Source organism: Geospiza fortis, unplaced genomic scaffold (assembly GCF_000277835.1).
Source record: "Geospiza fortis unplaced genomic scaffold, GeoFor_1.0 scaffold275, whole genome shotgun sequence".
NCBI classification, from domain to species: Eukaryota; Metazoa; Chordata; class Aves; order Passeriformes; family Thraupidae; genus Geospiza; species Geospiza fortis.
The window spans coordinates 4,022,508-4,040,101 of NW_005054341.1; the positions used below are offsets into that span (position 1 = coordinate 4,022,508).

Genomic DNA, 17,594 nt, shown 5'->3' on the forward strand with positions numbered 1-17,594 from the left:
GGGGAGCAGCGGGGCTGAGGGGAGCAGCGGGGCTGAGGGGAGCAGCGGGGCTGAGGGGAGCAGCCGCAGGATCCCCGGTCGCCTGACGAGCGGGTCCTGCACAGCAATGGAAAGAGAAGAAATGAGGGCCTGGGATGATTGTTAGTTGCCTGTGCTGAAATGGAAATAGAGCACGGGAATAGGGGGTTCAGCCAGGCTTCCCTGTGCTCGGGGACAGCCGGGATATGAGGGACACGGCCCGGAGCCCTCCGGAGAGCCCCAGCTGTTCTAAAGCCTCTCTCACCCGCACTTTCACAGCACAGTCCAGGTTGGGCTTATGTCACAGACGTGTTTTATGAAAAACCCTTTCCTTAGGATTTTTTCTCCTGAGAAGCCGAGAGGCTTCAGGAACAAACTGTAAACAATGATTATCTGCTGCTGTGGAATGCAACAGGTGCATCTGTGATTGGTCTCATGTGGTTGTTTCTAATTAATGGCCAATCACAGTCCAGCTGTCCGGACTGTCTCAGTCAGTCACAAGCCTTTGTTATAATTTTTTTTCCCTATTCTTAGCTAGCCTTTTGATGAAATCCTTTCTTCTATTCTTTTAGTATAGTTGTAATATAATATATATCATAAAATAATAAATCAAGCCTTCTGAAACATGGAGTCCACATTCTCTTCCCTCATCCGAAGACCCCTGCAAACAGCATCACAGGCTTATATATTTGAATTTTATCAAAAAATTATGCCAGACGATGGAAAATTCCTGTTAGCCCCTATTTTACCATGTGCAGAATGCAGTGACATTGTGGAGAAACAATAACGTGTTCCTGTTAGCTGTTGGAGGTGGTGCTCTAATTCTAATGTTAATAGTTCATCAGGCCTTCATAAGAACACGGATAATTCGTAACTTAGTAATGCTGCAAAAACCTAAAAGTGCTGGAATTAGGAAATCATTTACAAGGCAAAGGGTAAGAAGGTTTACATTGATGCTTAATCATTTGGGTATTTCTTTGGGCTGGTGGCTGTGGTATATTCCTTTTCTCCACTAAAATTAAGGTAATTTCTCTCACTGTCCTCATCTCTTGCACTGCTGTCAAACTGAAAAGTTTTTCCCAATGTTTAAATGTATGTTCTTCCTAATACTGGATGATTGCTTGCCTTACTGGTGCATGTCACTGGTAAGTAAAAACAAAACCAAAAAACCCCACCCAAATAACCTCTTGATTATTTTTGAAATATTTTAATGACCACAGACAGTGGCAGTTCCAGTTCATTACATCAGGATTGGGCTTGGTCTTGCTCAAGAACCCTTGAAGCCATTAATGAGATTTATCTGCACAAAGTTTCAGTGCTGGGCAAAGGCTAATTTATTTTCTCACTATTTTTTCTCAAAGGTAACAATTCAATGCCCTCAGAACTGCAGAGAAGTACCTGATCATCATTTAAATAAGAATCTGCACTGGAAAAACTTCAAATTTTCCTTTTGCAGGCCACTTTTTTTCACCATCAGCGCTTCCATTTCTACAGCCAGTTTTGTGGTCTGAGAGCATCAGCAGCATGATATATTCACTTCCTATTTGTTGCATAAAAATTTAAAGCATTTCATCACAGTTCCAAGAAAAATTGCTGCAGTAATGAGTATGAGGAAATTCTGTCCTCTGGAATCAAATCCATTTTGTCACCTCACAGGAAACTGCCTGATGTGATCATGTTCTGTCCATAGGTGCCAGGGGAAACCCTGGAGATGGTGGTTTTGTTGTTAATAATACAAAAGATGGAGCAGGAAATGCTCCCTTGTCTGAGTCACAAAAAGCATTTATTGCTGGATTTTCTGTCTTCTCCGAGCAAGTTGCTATTTCAGACATTTTGACATATATACATATAAATATATATTTTATATTTTTTTTTATTTATATATGTATTTACACACTCACACACTGACAGGCAAATTTTGTCAAGCCTTTCCAGTCTCTGTGTTCCACTGAATTCTTTATGTCAGCACCCAACTCTCTTCACGTCCAGTGGGTTCCACTCACAAGCACAATAATAAAAAATTTTGAAATTCCAGGATCTTGAGAATATCTGATTTCTTTTTGCTGAATGCTGGTTTTGATCTGTGGCTGAATTTATAAATTTCTTTATCTATTTATAAATAGAGAGGCAGATGAGCTTGTTAGCTATTGGCAGAGGTGGTTTTTACATCTCTTCTAATTTCTTCAATGTGGATAATTTTGTAGCTTTTCAGCAATTTAAAGGATAATGGCAAAAGTGCAATTATCAGATTAACAGTTAAACAGTAATATTTTTAATTACTCTTTTGTTTAGGCTTTAATTCCCCCATCCACCTAGTTTATAACAGTCTTACTACTGCAACAGCTATAAATGTTTTTACCTTAGTAAACTTAATGCAACTTTTCCAGTTTGTTTTTATAAATTTTAGTTTGGGGGGGATTTTTTTTAATAAATCTGACCTCAAAGAGAACACTGAGCTCAAGCTTCTGAAAACCTGTGGTGCAAAGGCCTTTTCTTTCAGTCCAGTAGACAGAATCAAATGTGACTTCTGTATAAAAGGTTGAAAATTAAAACACTAATCACTTTGGGCTTATTGGTAACAATTTATTGTGGAGATTTTTGGTTAAATATGTTATACTTCAGGGACTTCACTGCACTTTAGTCAAAGCTAAACTAGGAGAGAAATTGGTTCTGAGCAATGCAGACACATTGGAGAAGTGCCTGAAGTCAAGTAAGGAATTGTGAGTTATCTTCATTTTCCTTCCCTCTGGGATATTGAGCTCCTGCAGGAACTTCTAAAGATCTTCCTATTTAGGCAATTTTCTTTCATTTTATAAAGCTGTTCTTTTCTCCCGTGACTCGAAGGTTTTATAGAAATGTAAGGCTGTTTCACAGAATCCATTCTGCCTGAGAGGCCACTCCTAACATAATTATCTCATAACAAGCACATGCTTTTCCTATAATAATGCTTCTTAGCTAAATTATCTAATCTTAAAAGCATCTCAAGTGTCCAACATCGAATGCTTTCTCTTTGTAGCTTGTGAAAAAAAGAGATACTAGAACTACAAGAATATTATTTCATCTCTTATTTAGATTTTTTCATTTATATATTTGCCACAAACCATGCACATTTTACCCACACATTTACCTGATTACATATATTTTTGTGAAGCAAAGTTTGTTGTTTATTTAGCAACAAGAGGATTCATTCCCATATACATTTTTCATAGGGATTTTTTCCATACACATTGACTTGGTGTTTTAGTAATTGCTGCAGTGCTTTTACCATTATTTTTTCTGTGATGTCTGCACCTCTTGAATTCCACAAACCTTGTAACAGTTTAGATTTTTCTGTCCAATTTCAGATGATTGTTATTGATGGAAGATGAACTACAGTGAGGTGAAGCCTGTGAGCTTTGTTATTCTAATCTCTTCTGGCATGGAGTTCTGCAGCCATGAGCAAGTTAAAAAAGCAAAAAGGAAAAGCCCTGTGACCTTTCTTTGGAAGTGGAGAGTTTCACTGAGCCAGGAAAGGTGGCATCTGTGGAGGATGAAATGGTGTCATTAAGGGTGTGAGATGGTTAGAAATAGTAAAATAATAAATTGCCAGATGCATGGGCATTTTATTCATTGCTGAATAAGAGTAGGAGAGAGGTCAGGGAACCTGGTTGCCCCAAATCTATGACAATAATAGGTAAAAAAGAAAAAAATATAACTTTCAGTCGTGTATTGATTTTGGGGAAAGATCTTTATTTCTGAGCTTAGGAGCCTTTCTACACAAGTCCAGCTTCTAACAGCTTCAGCCAAGAGTCATGAAAGCTCTGCAGAAAGACTTCTACACACAGACTCATTTCACTTTCTCTTCAGTTTTTAGCACTGTGAGAATTATGCATTTTTAATTTCTTTGTAGAACTTCCCTTAAAAAGGACTCCTCAATATTAGGATTACTGAAGTGTTGCCTGGGGCTGTGTGGGGAGTGGGACTAGAAGAGGTCTGAAGGCTGCCCAGCCTTGGAGTTTCCTTGACTGCACAGTGCAAGAGAGAATTTATTTGAGGCATGAGTTTGGTTTGAGTCATTTAGTGTTACCTCAGGGCTTGGCTTTCAAGGAGGCATTTACAGACAAAGTGCTGGTTCTGGGGGCTCTGGGGAAGAACTGGAGTTTGCATTTCTGACTTTTATTACCCACATGTTTCAGTTGCCCCCAAGAACTTTGGCTAATTGCATTGTATTGTTGATTATAAAAGCCAAAGAAAAACCCCAAGGAAAACAATGCACTGGAATGCCTGACAGAAACTGTGCTTTCTAATGCTGAAACAGAAAAATCAATTGGGTGTGCAAGAAAGAAATACTTCCACAGAGATACAGATGGAAGTGCTTTGTACAGAACCTCATCAGTCCTGTTTCATGGATTTCAGATGTGTATGACTTGTAGCAAGTGGGATATTGGAAGAATTACACAAATGAGGTGAGCAGAGTACATCTGCTGGAGAGCAGCACTTTATCCCATGTTCCAGGGGTGTTCTCTGGCTCCCAGGTGCAGAAGGGACTCCACGCTCTCAGCTCACACTCTCACTGTGCCAGCTCACTGATGTGATGGAGCCCTGTGTCCAGAGTGACTTGTTCGGAGATCTGAGCAGAGCCCAGGAATTCCAGACCCCTCACTCACCCCATGAACTTCCCTCACTGCTGCAATTGGCCTTCCAGCAACTGGCAGGTTTGAGGGGCACTGAGCAATAAGGGGTTTTGCCACCACAGCCAGCAGAGGGGAGAACAGAGATGCTGCTGTGGTGCTATTTCCTTTTCATTTTCTAAGGTGCTGTCCTAGGTTACAATATTAAGATATATTCTATTCCCATCCCCAAGAGCTGCTGAAAGCAGGAGGGGCATTGTTGCTCCCTTACCTCCTGTTGGTGGGCCCATCAGTGCCTTTCTGCATGACTCAGAGATGAATCCCTGCAGGAGCCATTCCTGTTTAATGGACATAAATGTCACCACATGGCTCACAGAATGATCACAGCCCATTGGGAGATGCTCCCCCCAGCGGGGAGGAGCTAAGCATCCCCACCTGGATATAATCTGGGATTTGGGGCACAACAGTCAGTCATTGGATTCCCAGAGGAATGGCTGTCTTTTCTACTGGATCCTCAGAGGAAAATGACACCCTTTCTACAGGATCCCTGCTCCAACAGAACCACATCTGCCACTCTAGGAGGGCTGCAGCCACCAATCCGCCTGGACTGTTACCAACACCCTCACCAACAGGGTGTCAGGTTGTATTCTGACTTTGTCAGTGGGTTTTCTTTTGTATTGTTACATGTATTTTGGTTTTCTTTTCCTAATAAATTGTATTTCTGACTAGGAGTATCTCACTGGTTTTGCTTTCAAAGCAGAACAGGTGCTATCTACTCATGGTAATAGCAGAGGCTCTGTCTGGAACAGAGGAAGAGCTGGGGTGTGTTGGACATGGCCAGGAGTGCTGAGCTGTGTCTCTCTGTATATCTGGATACAGCTGCCACACCAGTCAGTGTGACTCAGGAAGGCATAGAAACAGAGCTGTGAGACAAAGAGTGGAGCTTTTCACAGCTTCATGGACAGGTTAAATGACAGCAGCACAAGCAGGGCTGCTCCTGTTCTTACTTGGAGGACACACTGTAGGATTGCAGTGTATGCATGGTTTTCATTAAGCTCTGTAACTTTTAATAGTTGATTTTTATGAAAGCACCATGAGTTATTTATTAAGTAGTTTGTATTTGTGGACTATGGGATTTTTACTTGTGCTTTAATGTTATGATTAAAAAAAACCAAGTTGGCAACTATGCTTTTATAACATTTTCATTATCAAATGATGCTGTGTGTAACTGTGGGTTATTCTGTGACTCAATCCTGGATTACCTCACAGTGGAGTTCAGAGCTGGGGGCTATGCTGTCATTTCACAGGACTTATTTCCCCCTGCATGTCTTGCTCATGCTTTTTAACCTTGAAAAACTTGCCAAGTATATCAAGTGTATGAAACTTGTCACCGGTCTTTACAAAGCAGTGAAGAAGCAGGCTAGGCAGATTTTGTAGGAAACAAAGACCAGGAATGCAGTGAAATGAGCAGTACAAAAAAATTGTGATTTCAAATTAGTTTGACAATGACAACAGGAAGTTACCACTGCACAAAGCTTTTTGTCCTGGCTTTTTCTGTCCAGTCCTAATTCTACTTTCTGGAGAGGAGTAAAAGCCCCCTGTGCTTTCAGCTGAAAGGCTCAGAAGTCAGCCATGAGCTTTTTCAATAGCCTGCAGGGAGAAAGGCTGACTGGACAGCCTTGGAGATAAACCACTGTTCCCAAAATGAAGGAGCTTTGGGGATCTTGGCAGACCAGGATTATCACTCCTTGTTTGTTGGTGGTTAGGGCTCTTGGAGTTTTTTTCTCTTGGGGTGGGGTTTTTGGGGGTGGGGTGGTGATGATGATGTTTTCCTAGCCAGTTGCTGGTACTGGTTCCTCAGAGCTCAGAGTCTGCTCAGAAGGGTTTGCCCTGATATTTCTCAGGGAGGTTTTATGGAGCTCTGCTGGTTTGCGTATGCCTGTGGTGGGCTGGCAAATGGGGCTCTGAGGCTCACGGGGTGAAGCTAATCCGTGCTTCTGCACTCTTGGCAGAAATCCTGGCAGGACTTTAGGCCATGAGGGAAGTTGGATGGAGGACAAGGGTCGGGGGGAGGTTGGAAATTGCATTTAAGACTCTGCTGGGAGTCTTAATACTGGTAATGTGTTCACTGAGATAAAGTAGGAAAAGTGCTGGTTGGGAAAGCTGACAAGAGCCCAGCCAGATCCATTTTGGAGCTAGGGATCAGAAGGCTCTTTCCTGACACTTTGCTTGGCTGGACAGGCTTAGTTTACTATTTTAGAGCAAACAACAAAGCAGCTCTGCATTGTGGTGCCAGAGTAGTAATAGGGCACTTCCTGTACTTGAAATTCAATTTTACATTCCCTGCAGAAATACACATGGTTTTCACTGAACTAAATAGAGTTTAGCATGTTTGGTATTAATATTACTGGCTCCTTGCTGTTTGTATGCATTTTTGTGCCAGAATGCTTTTATATGAGAAAAATATGTCCTGAAAGCTTTTGCAGGGATGAAACACCATACTTGGTACTTGGAAAATGCCTCCAGAAGGTCTCATGTGGTGTTGTGTATTAATCTGTAATAGGATGGAGTGATTTGAACTGACCTTCACAAAGTGTTTCGCTGAGTGAACACTTTCTGTGGCAGGGTTTTCATTTGTAAATCCAGGGTGCCAGAGGGAATAAGGGATGGGAAAAAGAAGAACTTCCAGAGTAGCAAACTCTGAAGCAGAACCAACATGAAGGAATGAGATAAGGGAGTTGTTGAGCAAAAGGTACAAGTGAATTAAGTGGGTTTTCCTGCCAGGCCTTCACTGCTCACCACAGAATACATCAGTGAGGAGCTCTGACACTAAGGACAGGGACCTTGGAAAGAGAGGGTGACAGTTCCTGACAGGCTGAGTGGTACTTGGGTTGGTTAGGAGCAGCTGACTGGAGATACACAGGGCAAGGGTTATTTCTTTTTCAGATGCACAGTGAGTGAAGTGTAAAGCTGATGGTGTACAGCCACAAGATAATCACCAACATCTCAACTGCAGGTCTGCATCTTTGGGTGTGCACAGGAGTTGAGAGCTGGCAGACAAAAGGGCTGGGAGATTTATTATCAGGGCCCACTGCAGCACTTGCTGCTCCTCAGGGCTCAGCCAGTCCCTTGCATAAAGCTCTTGGAGTCTGATGCCACTCCTGTGAGCACAAAGGACATCGAGGCTCCAAGGGACACAGCAGATCCCAGAGCAAGGGCCACTGAGGAGGCAGGCTGGGGGGGAAAGCACCAGGAGGAGTGCAAAGCAAAGCACAGCTCTGAGACATGGATATCAAAGGCAGTGCCAGCTCACTGCCCCCTCAAACCCCACTTTGTACAGAGCAGCTGTGTGATATCGTGCCAGTCACTGCCTGCATCCTATGGATTCAGATCATTTCAATCAGCAGGAACTGAGCTCAGTACGATTAATTCGTTCCATTCCCCTATGTGGGCACACCCTGGAACAGAAGCAACTCTGATTTTCAAATCAGCAGTTCTCTTAAGAGATTTTATACATGACACTTTCAGAATTTCTCATATGCTGTTCCTCTTATACTTTTTTTCCATGTCAGGGAAGTTTTATTTTAACATGCTTTTGCCTTTTCTGTTCATAATGTGGCATATCATAAATCTCGTTTATTTCTGAAACCTTTCTTACCTGCCATTATTTCTGAGGATTTTTTTCCCATTTTCATCCTTTGAATCAAAGCCTTTTTACGTTGGTCTTTACTGCAAACCAGCAGTGTTATTTTTGGTAAGATTTGATAGACTTTTTTATTGCTTTGAGGAGGTGGGCATTTCAATTACGTAGTCTTAGGATTAGCCAAAATTACTGAGAGGTTTGGAAGGAACAAGGCCTCTTTGGATCCACATCAGCTTAATAAAAAAATCTGTAGAAATACCATTTCCAACTTTATGGGCCTCATTTGTAGGAAAAAGTACTAAGTTTAATTTCTAATTTTAATTTTAGTCACCCTCAAGCTGTCTACTCCTATGCATACATATACATGTATATATAAAAATCCTCATGGGGGCACTCTTGGTTTAAGCACAATGTAGAGGAGTTGCAGTTTCATCTTGATTTTCCTTTGTAGTAGACTGACAAAAAAAAGCTTAAGGAGCTCCTAGAATGACTTTCAAGTCACAACTAAAAATAAGCTAAAATAAATGTTACATAAGGCAAAGGAGCTTCAATTCTGTACTTCTGGTATAAAGCAAATCCAGTTATATAATCTCTACTGCCAGAATTTTGACTTTCACTTAAAATAGGGTCATCGTAGGAATGAAAAGTCATTATTTAGAAATTTGGGGTTTAGTTGACTTACCTGTCTCATTGTTTTTCTTATTTCTTTTGCAACCATTACTTTTTTTTTTTTGTATGTAAAAGAAGGGGGGAAGTAAACTGTCCCTGTATGTGATGTTGTGGCTTTCCTGCTGTTACAGGTTATGATTGGTTCATATATTTTAATAGGTGTATAACCCACAGTGACAGGGAAATCCAAGATATCTATGGGAAGAATTTATTTGGTCATTTGGAGGAAGCCTCCTGCTTGTGTCCATTTCTCAAGCCCACAATAATTGAACTGAGATTATTTCTGAATTTGTATACTGCTAAGCTTCTTAACCAGCTGGAGTTCTCTTTGTTATCATTATTAATAAGCAAAATTATTAGTTGTTCAAAGAGCAGACATATTATTGATCAAAAAATGTCATCACCAAACAGCCCATGAAAAATTAGGGGAAAGGGAAGAAAATGACATTAAACACCTATTTTTGCTTTTTTTGTCTTGCTGCAAGAACATTTAGTAGGTGAAACTGGACTATGTCATGGGCTCTTGAGAGAGGAATTCCTTGGAAGAAACAAGCCTTGTATTCTTCACAAGAAGGATTAGCAGTCCCTAAATGCCTGACTAATTTCTTAAACACAGTCCATGTCGCTGGTACAAAGGGAACTGCAGAACTCCCAATACTTCACTGCTCCCTGCTTCCACTTAACTGCATCAGGACAGAAGCAGGAAAAGAAAGAACTAGACAGGGCAGAAGATCTGGGCCCGAGCAGTTATGAAGTCAAGTCAGTCTGAATCATTTGCAATGTGTATTTCCACTCAGTGCAAAAGGATCAGCTCTGAAATGTTACAAAAAAGCCCCACAAGCTGGAAGCATGTCATCAGTCATCTTTGTAAAGGAAGTGTGGATGGGCTGGGGGAAGTGTGCAGGGAGCAGAGAGGGACCATTTGAGTCAGAGGTTACTCGTGGGCTGTTCCCACTGTTGGTACACAAACCCTCTGCAGCAGCTCCGTGTGCTCTGTGCTCCACAGGCACCCAGGCTGGGAGCTGCAGGGAGCTCAGCAGAGGCAGGAGACCTCTCTGTGCCTTGGGATGATGATTACTATTACTGCCAACAGCCCTTTTGGGTGACTGTCAGCTTCAGCTACAGCACAAAACTGGCTGTCCTCGTTCGTTAATTAATTTTGTTTGTAAAATACTCCTCTGAGGGAGAGGGAATAAATGTTACCATTAAGGATTTAAATAGGCTTTCAGATGAAATGCCATAACCAGCTGCAGGTCAGCAACAAACCATTCTTTGTTAAGGTGTTTTCCTTTTGCAGAGATACAGCCTGAATAAGCTGAATAATCTCATCCTTTTAAGGCAGACTGTTAAGGTGGACTAATTCTGTGATGAAAAATATTCTATAGATCATAATAGCAGGAAGAAATAAATTTCAAACTGTTCATTATTTTAGTAGAGCATTTTCTGTGTGAAAAGGGCTACAATCTTCTACTTTGTATAGTAAATATATCTATTTCATTTTAATACTTTATATATTTTTGACCTGCTACTAATATTTAAAAGTAATAACCTTAAGAGGAATTAAACCTTCTCTGGCCCACACAAGAATTATCAAGCACTGAAATCAAGAGTGATATATATAAAAATCAGAATTCTAATCTGACCCAGGTTATTTTTAAAAAATCAAACAAATAATACTCTTTTAGATTGGTTGGACTCAAAGATCTTTTTCATTCCCCCAGCCCTGCCAAGGCCACCACTAAACCACATCCTCAAGTGCCACAAACGCATGGTTTAAATCCCTCCAGGGATGGGGACTCCACCACTCCCCCAGGCACCCTCTTTCTGTAGTAATTTTAGGTAACTGCTTATTAATTTTAGCATTAAAAATAAGGAGTGTGTTAAATTGCTTCATAATAGATTTCAAAAGGCCCAGACAACTGACATCTCAGGATAAGCCTCAAATTAGAAGGAAATTTAGTATTTTGCTGAACCATCCTTTGACCTTTCAGCCACTGCGTATTGTACACTTAATTCTGAAGTTGTTTTACAGAATGGAATATAAAAATCATGAAGAACTTCAATATTGTATGACCACCTTAGGGAAAAATAGAGCATTTTGTAGGTACATAAAGCTGGCAAGAAGAATCCACAGAGGGAGATATTTAGGCACTGGAATGGGATAGGCAGGAAATAGCTGTTGATGACAGTGGTTTGCAAAAGCCTAAATAAAATGACCAAATGTATCACTGTGGGTTTTAGCAGAAGAAAAATTACCTGTTGTAGAAAAATGTTTCAATAAGAAATTTTAAAGGGTGGTAGATTTGGATTTAAAAATGGCATATGAGATGAACACAGGTAAGAATTCCAATTTTGTGTTCATCTCCAATCAAATTCACAATTCAGTTGGTGTCACAGTGAATTGAACCCTCTATTAATGCAAACAAAGGGATCATGCAGTTAACAGAGTGTCTGAAAGAGGTCTGAGTGAGTAGGCTGTTCCCAGTTCCAGGTAACCCAGGAATCCACCCTCTTTCAAGAACCTTCATCAGGAATGCTATCTAATAAGTCTAATTACTATTTTTTTAATCCAGCATTAATTACTTTTTAATGACCTTTAGTTTTTTCTGTTAATTAGTTCATATATTTTAATATCAGTCATTTTAATGCTGTAAATAACTTGTGCTTTCTTGTTCTATAAGCTTGTCAAATTCTTTTCCCAAAGGCAAAATAAGGATATCTTAAAAGCTTTTAATTGTTTCACCAGTATTTCATGGAGAGAAAAGCTGTTTTCAGATGTAAATAATTTGACAAATAACCAGGGGTAAAATCAGACATGAAAATGAATAGGATAATCCTGAGGGAGCGAGCTCAGAAGAGCAGAGGCTTGGACAGAAATTATTCTACTACAGCTGCATTCTTTGTGCTGTGCATTTTTTCATAACTAAGTTCACATACACAAATGGAAATTTCAAGGACAGAAATGTTCTCCACCCAGTTCATTATTTCCTGACCTTGGGAAGAGCCACCTCCAGCTGGTGAGGAATGCCTCTCTAATGAGACATGGTAACATCAAAGTGATGCAAGGCTCTGGAACTTAACCTCTCGTGAGCTCAGAAACCTGGCTCTGATGGCAGCACTGCCCAAGCTCCTGGGGTCAAGTGACATCCAGACTGCAAAATGTGGGTGAAAGGAGGGAGGCATCAGCAAGAGTCCATGGCAAAGGACAGGGAGACAATTACCTGGGATGTGCTGTGAAAGAAAGTAAGCTTAATGCCATAAGAAAGTAAAATTGGGGCAAATGGAGTTTGAGGTACAAAAGTCTTCCCCAGGCATAAGAAACCCCTTCTGTTTTGTGAAGCTGAATGGAGAGAGTGCTCCATGCTGAAGGAAAACACCAGAGAAGAAAACCAGCTCAACATTTCTGTACATCAGGGATCCGAGATGATGACTACAGACCTAGTGCTGTAGGTACAATTCCAGGGTCTTGCTTTCCCAAGGCACAGACCTGCAGATCCACGGGCAGCTGTGGCTGCCAACAATGAGCAGCCTGGGCTGCACTTTGCTCCTCAGCAGAGGAAATGCAGAGCGTGCTCTGTAATTCATCTTTCTGACCCAGTTCGTAAGAAACACTGCTTGCACTGGCAGGATCTCCTCTGACAGAAGGCATGTCAGCAAGAGCTTTTGCTCAGTCTCACTCCACTGGCCACAGCAGAAGTGAGTACCAGAGCTATTGTCCTGGTAACTGCTGCTCTTGCTGTAATGCTCAATGCTTGCTCTTAGGAAAATAACAATTTATTTCCTTTATATGCAGCAAATAACAAGGGGGAATTCACCATCAGCGTTATTAGACAGTCTTGTAGTTCACAGATGGCAGCTGGAAACAGATAAATGTTTTATTGGCTAGACAGGAAAAAGAACTGAATTGTAATACTAAGTCCAAATGAATTTTTTTTGAAAGGGAGTGCTTCTCTGACACCTTTTAAGAGTTTAAACCTATGGAAAATCTTAGGAATGGCTATTAAATTTAAAAATCAAGACAAACACTTGGTTTATTTCTGATCACATCAGTTGGCCTGCCACAGTAACATTCTTCCTGCCTGTCCCACTGATTGAAGAGTAACAAGAAGCTGTAGGCTCCTCCCTCCTTAGGTGAATCCCAGTATTCAGTGGGACAGTTTCACCAAATCTTTCACCTTTTAAATACTGTCCATGTAGTCCTTGAAGGAAAGTGTGGATGCATTAGGTAGGCATGGCTGGAAATGGCCAATGGCTGTTCTTGCAATGAACATTGCGCCTGACAGGAAATTCTGGTGCATTTCACACTGGTACCTGTACAGGGTATTCTTTGTCTGCTGTCTCTGGGCTAATTTCTTGCTATTTGCCACAATGTCTGGGATCTGTAAAAAATCTTAAATGGACAACACCAACTTTCCCCAAGCTCCTAATATTTTCTTCTTAATTTTTCAAAATACCCTCATTTTGAGGTTACTTACCATTTTCTTAGGAAGTTCCCTTAAAGTTGATGGGGAATTTTGGTCACGTCAGAGCAGACACTGTAGCAGGGAAGAAAGCTTCAAAAATTGTTGTGGAATTTTCAGTTCTTTATTAATGTTACAGAGGGATTTCCCCTTCTTTGCACTCCCGTGGAACAAAAAGTAGCTTTTAGTCTGCTGTATTTGTGGCACCTTTAGGAATTCATAGCCATACTTACAAAGGCTCAGGCCCTCAGTGCCCTTTCCCTTTATTGCCCATCTTGATAGGGAATAGGGTTTGATAGGGAAATGGGATTCTCTAGGAGCAAACAGGACAAGAAAGGTGGCTGTCCTTGTCATTGGCTTGCAGTTTTCACCAGACACTGTCCTATCAAGCCAACCCCACAATCAGAACATTCCAGTTTTGGCTGTGGTTTCATAACCCTGCTGTGGATCCCAAACATCCACGCTTGGTCCCTGTTTTTCCCTGTCCTGAGGTCCCATCAGGCAAAGGCTGTTAGCCCAGCAGTGCTGGCTGGGAGGCAGAGCCAGCAGCGTCACCTCTTCCCTTTGCTCATGTGTGAGAGGAAGAGAAAACCACTGCGTCTTGCATCAGCCAGAAAGCGAAGCTTGGTTGTCATCTAAGCCCCAAACTGTCCCCTCCCTTGGCTCGCTGCGGGCAGGGCTGACCAGAAATGATTTGACAAACCCTGACAAGGTAAGTGGGGCTGTACATGGTCACTCTTTCCTGCTGTCTGCAGATTCAAGGCATCAGGTTGTTTCTGGATGTTCTTTTTCAATTTTGATTTTGCAATAGCAGGTACAGGAAATGATGCCATGAGCAAAAAAAAAAGTTCACTGAGAAGATGAAGTAACTCAATTTGCAGATCTGGGATCTAGGCATAGATCATTTATAATTTCCATGTCTTCTGTGTACAGTCTTTGTGGCACATGGAAGATGCAAAAGAAAGGAGATGGGGGTGCTTTACCTGTACAAGAACAAACATGGCTCTTCTAACAGCAAGGTAATCTCTAAATCTGTTTGTTCAGAAGCAGTAGGTCACACTCTGTATTAAATACTGACAGTGCTGTTCCAGAAAATGAGATGTGAAAGAACAAGATTGTCCTCTATGCATTTTTTCAAATTATAAAAAGGATATGTTTTTAGTTCCAAAATATTCCTGAATATACATTCCTAGAGTAGTTAGAATTCAGTTTTATAATAATGTCTCTTCTCTCTTTTGGGTCAGCTAACTTCAGTTCTCAACTTCTTCAGCTTCTGGGATTGACCACTGTAAGTGCAGTCATCAAACTTTCTTTTAGGAGCCTTCCCAGGTAAAAAGTGCTAAAACAATGCAGCCAAATATATCACAAGCTACAGGTTACAGTAATGCAGCCCTGTAGAGCTGTGACTTCTAAGTATTTCCTAGAACAATGCTCCTGGGACTCCTGACAGCTACGCTGAAAATTAAAGCCTTCCGTATTCAGTTCAAGATCAGAGAAATAACTCCAAAGCCAAACATTTAAATTCATTTTAAGGGTTGTCTGTCAAACAAGGGTTGAGCAATCAAAGGCTGACAGCTTCCTGTCCTAGGGCGAGTTGTCTCACCTCACTGAGGTGGCTGCAGTCCAGGTTCTTCTGGCTCTGACTCCAGTGCAAACATCTGCCCTGGCATCGGTTCATCCTGGCCGGTGTCTGTGTGTACCTGAAAGGAGGTACATGTTCTCACACTGGGTGGGACAAAGTGGCAGCTACTTGGAAGAAACTTTAGAGTTTCTTCATAGGTTTTCAGGGCTCTTAGTCTTGGGAGGAAAAAAAAAAAAAGAAAACAAAACCCAATGCAAACCAAAACTGAAAACAAAACTCTTCTGACTGCGTCTGGATACCTTCTCTGAAATGTTATCTTGTACCAATCTCCAGTTCAAATAGGGAACTGTAAATCATTCGAGGTAAAACAGCTGACAGTACATTTCATAGCTCAAATGTAGCACTCTTTCTGCAGGAGCAGTGATCAACAGCAGCGCTGAGCACACAGGCCAACTGCATGATGTGGATGGAAGCAAAAACATCTAAAACCATTTAATTCAATTTTTAATGCTAGGGAAGCTCAGTATGAAATGGTTTCTGTGAGCCAGCTGCTGTTACTACTACATGGACTATCAACTTCTACTGGCTGGGCTCTAATTCCTAGAAATTGCTTGATGCCAAAGTCATTACTGCCTAATTAGAGCCCAGAAGAAACAAGGGGATGAGGCAGGGAAGTTCCATGGCATTGTGGGCACAGTCGCATGTTTACAGACTGCTGCCAGCCCGGGGAGTGCAGCGGTTGGCTGGGCAGGCTTGTACAAAAATGCTTTTGTGGTTGCCTTGAAGGGCTGGGAATTTATTGGCAGTTATTTCACCCATGGATCACCAGGTTCTCATTCAGAACCAAGACTGCAGAGTTTTCCTTTGCCCTTCCTTATTTCTTTTGTTTCACAGGAGAGCTGAGTTCACTCTAGGGATCTGTGAGAATCAAAGTCATTGAACTATGCAACATTGTCTAAATTAAAAAAAAATCCTTAGAATGCAAAAGACAGACTAATATTACAAGGTTCATAATTTATATTTTTCTAATCTGTTACTTAGGCATTCTGGGAAACAAGTCACGATTGGAATTGGGGTTTTTCCCAATGTTGGACATTAGGAAAAATATCTATCTGGTATTTGGGTTAAGGAAAACTGTATCTGTTTAGCTGTTACTTGATTTGTTTCAAAAGCACTTAATTTCAGTCACTTCTATTGCAATGTTTTGCAGGATTTGTTTTTTGTTTTGGTTTGGTTTTTTAATTAGGTGTGCAAAATGAAAGATATGCTGCTGCAATTTATACCACACAGAAGAGAAGGTGGATTTAGTTTGAGATTTTGTAAAATGCTTTGCCAATGAACCACATAATGTATTAAGCAGATATATCCATGCATATTAATGCAGGACTGAATACTGAAAGCACAAGAAGCAGGAGAAGGCTCAGGAAAGGGACAATAATCAGGCCAGCACACTGCTTGTCATCCTCTGATTCCCCACAAAACCTTTCCAGAAAGTTGGATTTTACCTTAACATGGATGTGTCTGGATTCCAGTTCCTGAGGGGAAACCTGTCCTGCTTCTGGATTCCAGTTCCTGAGGGTAAGAGTTTTTCTCTTCACAGGAACCTTTATTCTCAAAAAGGAAAATGGAAGAACATCTCAGTCCTGCACTGAGTTTTTTCCCTCATGGGCCCCTTTTTTCCCCAAAGGAGAATGACGGAGCGTCTTTTCCTCCCACACTTTTCCCCTCATGGATACCTTTACTTCCTAAACGGGCAATGGAAAGTCATCTCTCTCCCACACCGAGCTTTTCCCTCACGGCTCTATTCTCCGAGAGGGGAATAGAAGAACATCTCCTTCCCACCCTTCTACCCTCCCGGTCATTTTTATTCCGCATGAGGGGAATGCAAGAGGATCTTTCTCCTTCCCGTGCTGAGTTTTCCCCTTATGGGCACCTTTATTCCCCCAAGGGGAATGGAAGAGCCTCTCCTTCCTCCCTCTCTCCCTCCCGTGTTTTTTCCCCACGGACACCGTTATTCTCCTAAAGGAAATTGAGACTATCCCTCCCGTGCCAAGTTTTTTCCCCCATCGGCACCTTTATTCCCTAAGGGAGAAATGGAAGAGCATTTCCCTCCGTCACAGGCTTTGCCCTCACGGGTACCTTCATTTCCCAAAGGGGAAAGGAAGAGCATCTCGTTCCCGCCCTTTTCCCCTCACGGGCACCTCCATTGCACAAGAGGTGATTGGAAGAGCCTCTCTCTCCCTCTCTCACGTGCTTTTTTCCTCACGGGCACTTTTATTCTTCTGGGTTGAGATTTCCCCTCGCGGGCATCTTTATTCCTCAAAGGAGAATGAAAGAGCATCTTTCCCTCCTACACTTTTTGCCTCACGGGCACCTTTATTCTCCTAAGGGAAATGGAGAATATCCCTCCCGCGCTGAGTTTTCCACTCACGGGCATCTTTATTCCACCAGAGGGGAATGGAAGAGCATCTCCCTCATGGGCACCTCTATTCCCCCAAAAGGGTGATTGAAAGAGCATTATCATCCCTCAGGGGCACCTTTACTCCCAGAGCGGGGAAGGGACGAGGCTCTCTCCCCCTCACCACACCGCAGGCTGAGCGGTGCCCGCAGCC

At 41.8% G+C, this 17,594-nt stretch overlaps 1 protein-coding gene across 1 annotated transcript in view; it reads right to left on the reverse strand.

Annotated features, from left to right (window-relative positions):
- Positions 1-1,064, reverse strand: part of CFAP36 (cilia and flagella associated protein 36) — an 11,813-nt gene extending 10,749 nt beyond the window's left edge. The window contains exon 1 of the mRNA XM_031058277.1: positions 1,056-1,064. Within this exon, the coding sequence (XP_030914137.1) occupies positions 1,056-1,064 (9 nt within the window). The remainder of the gene's footprint in view (positions 1-1,055) is intronic.
- Positions 1,065-17,594: the final 16,530 nt, after the last annotated feature.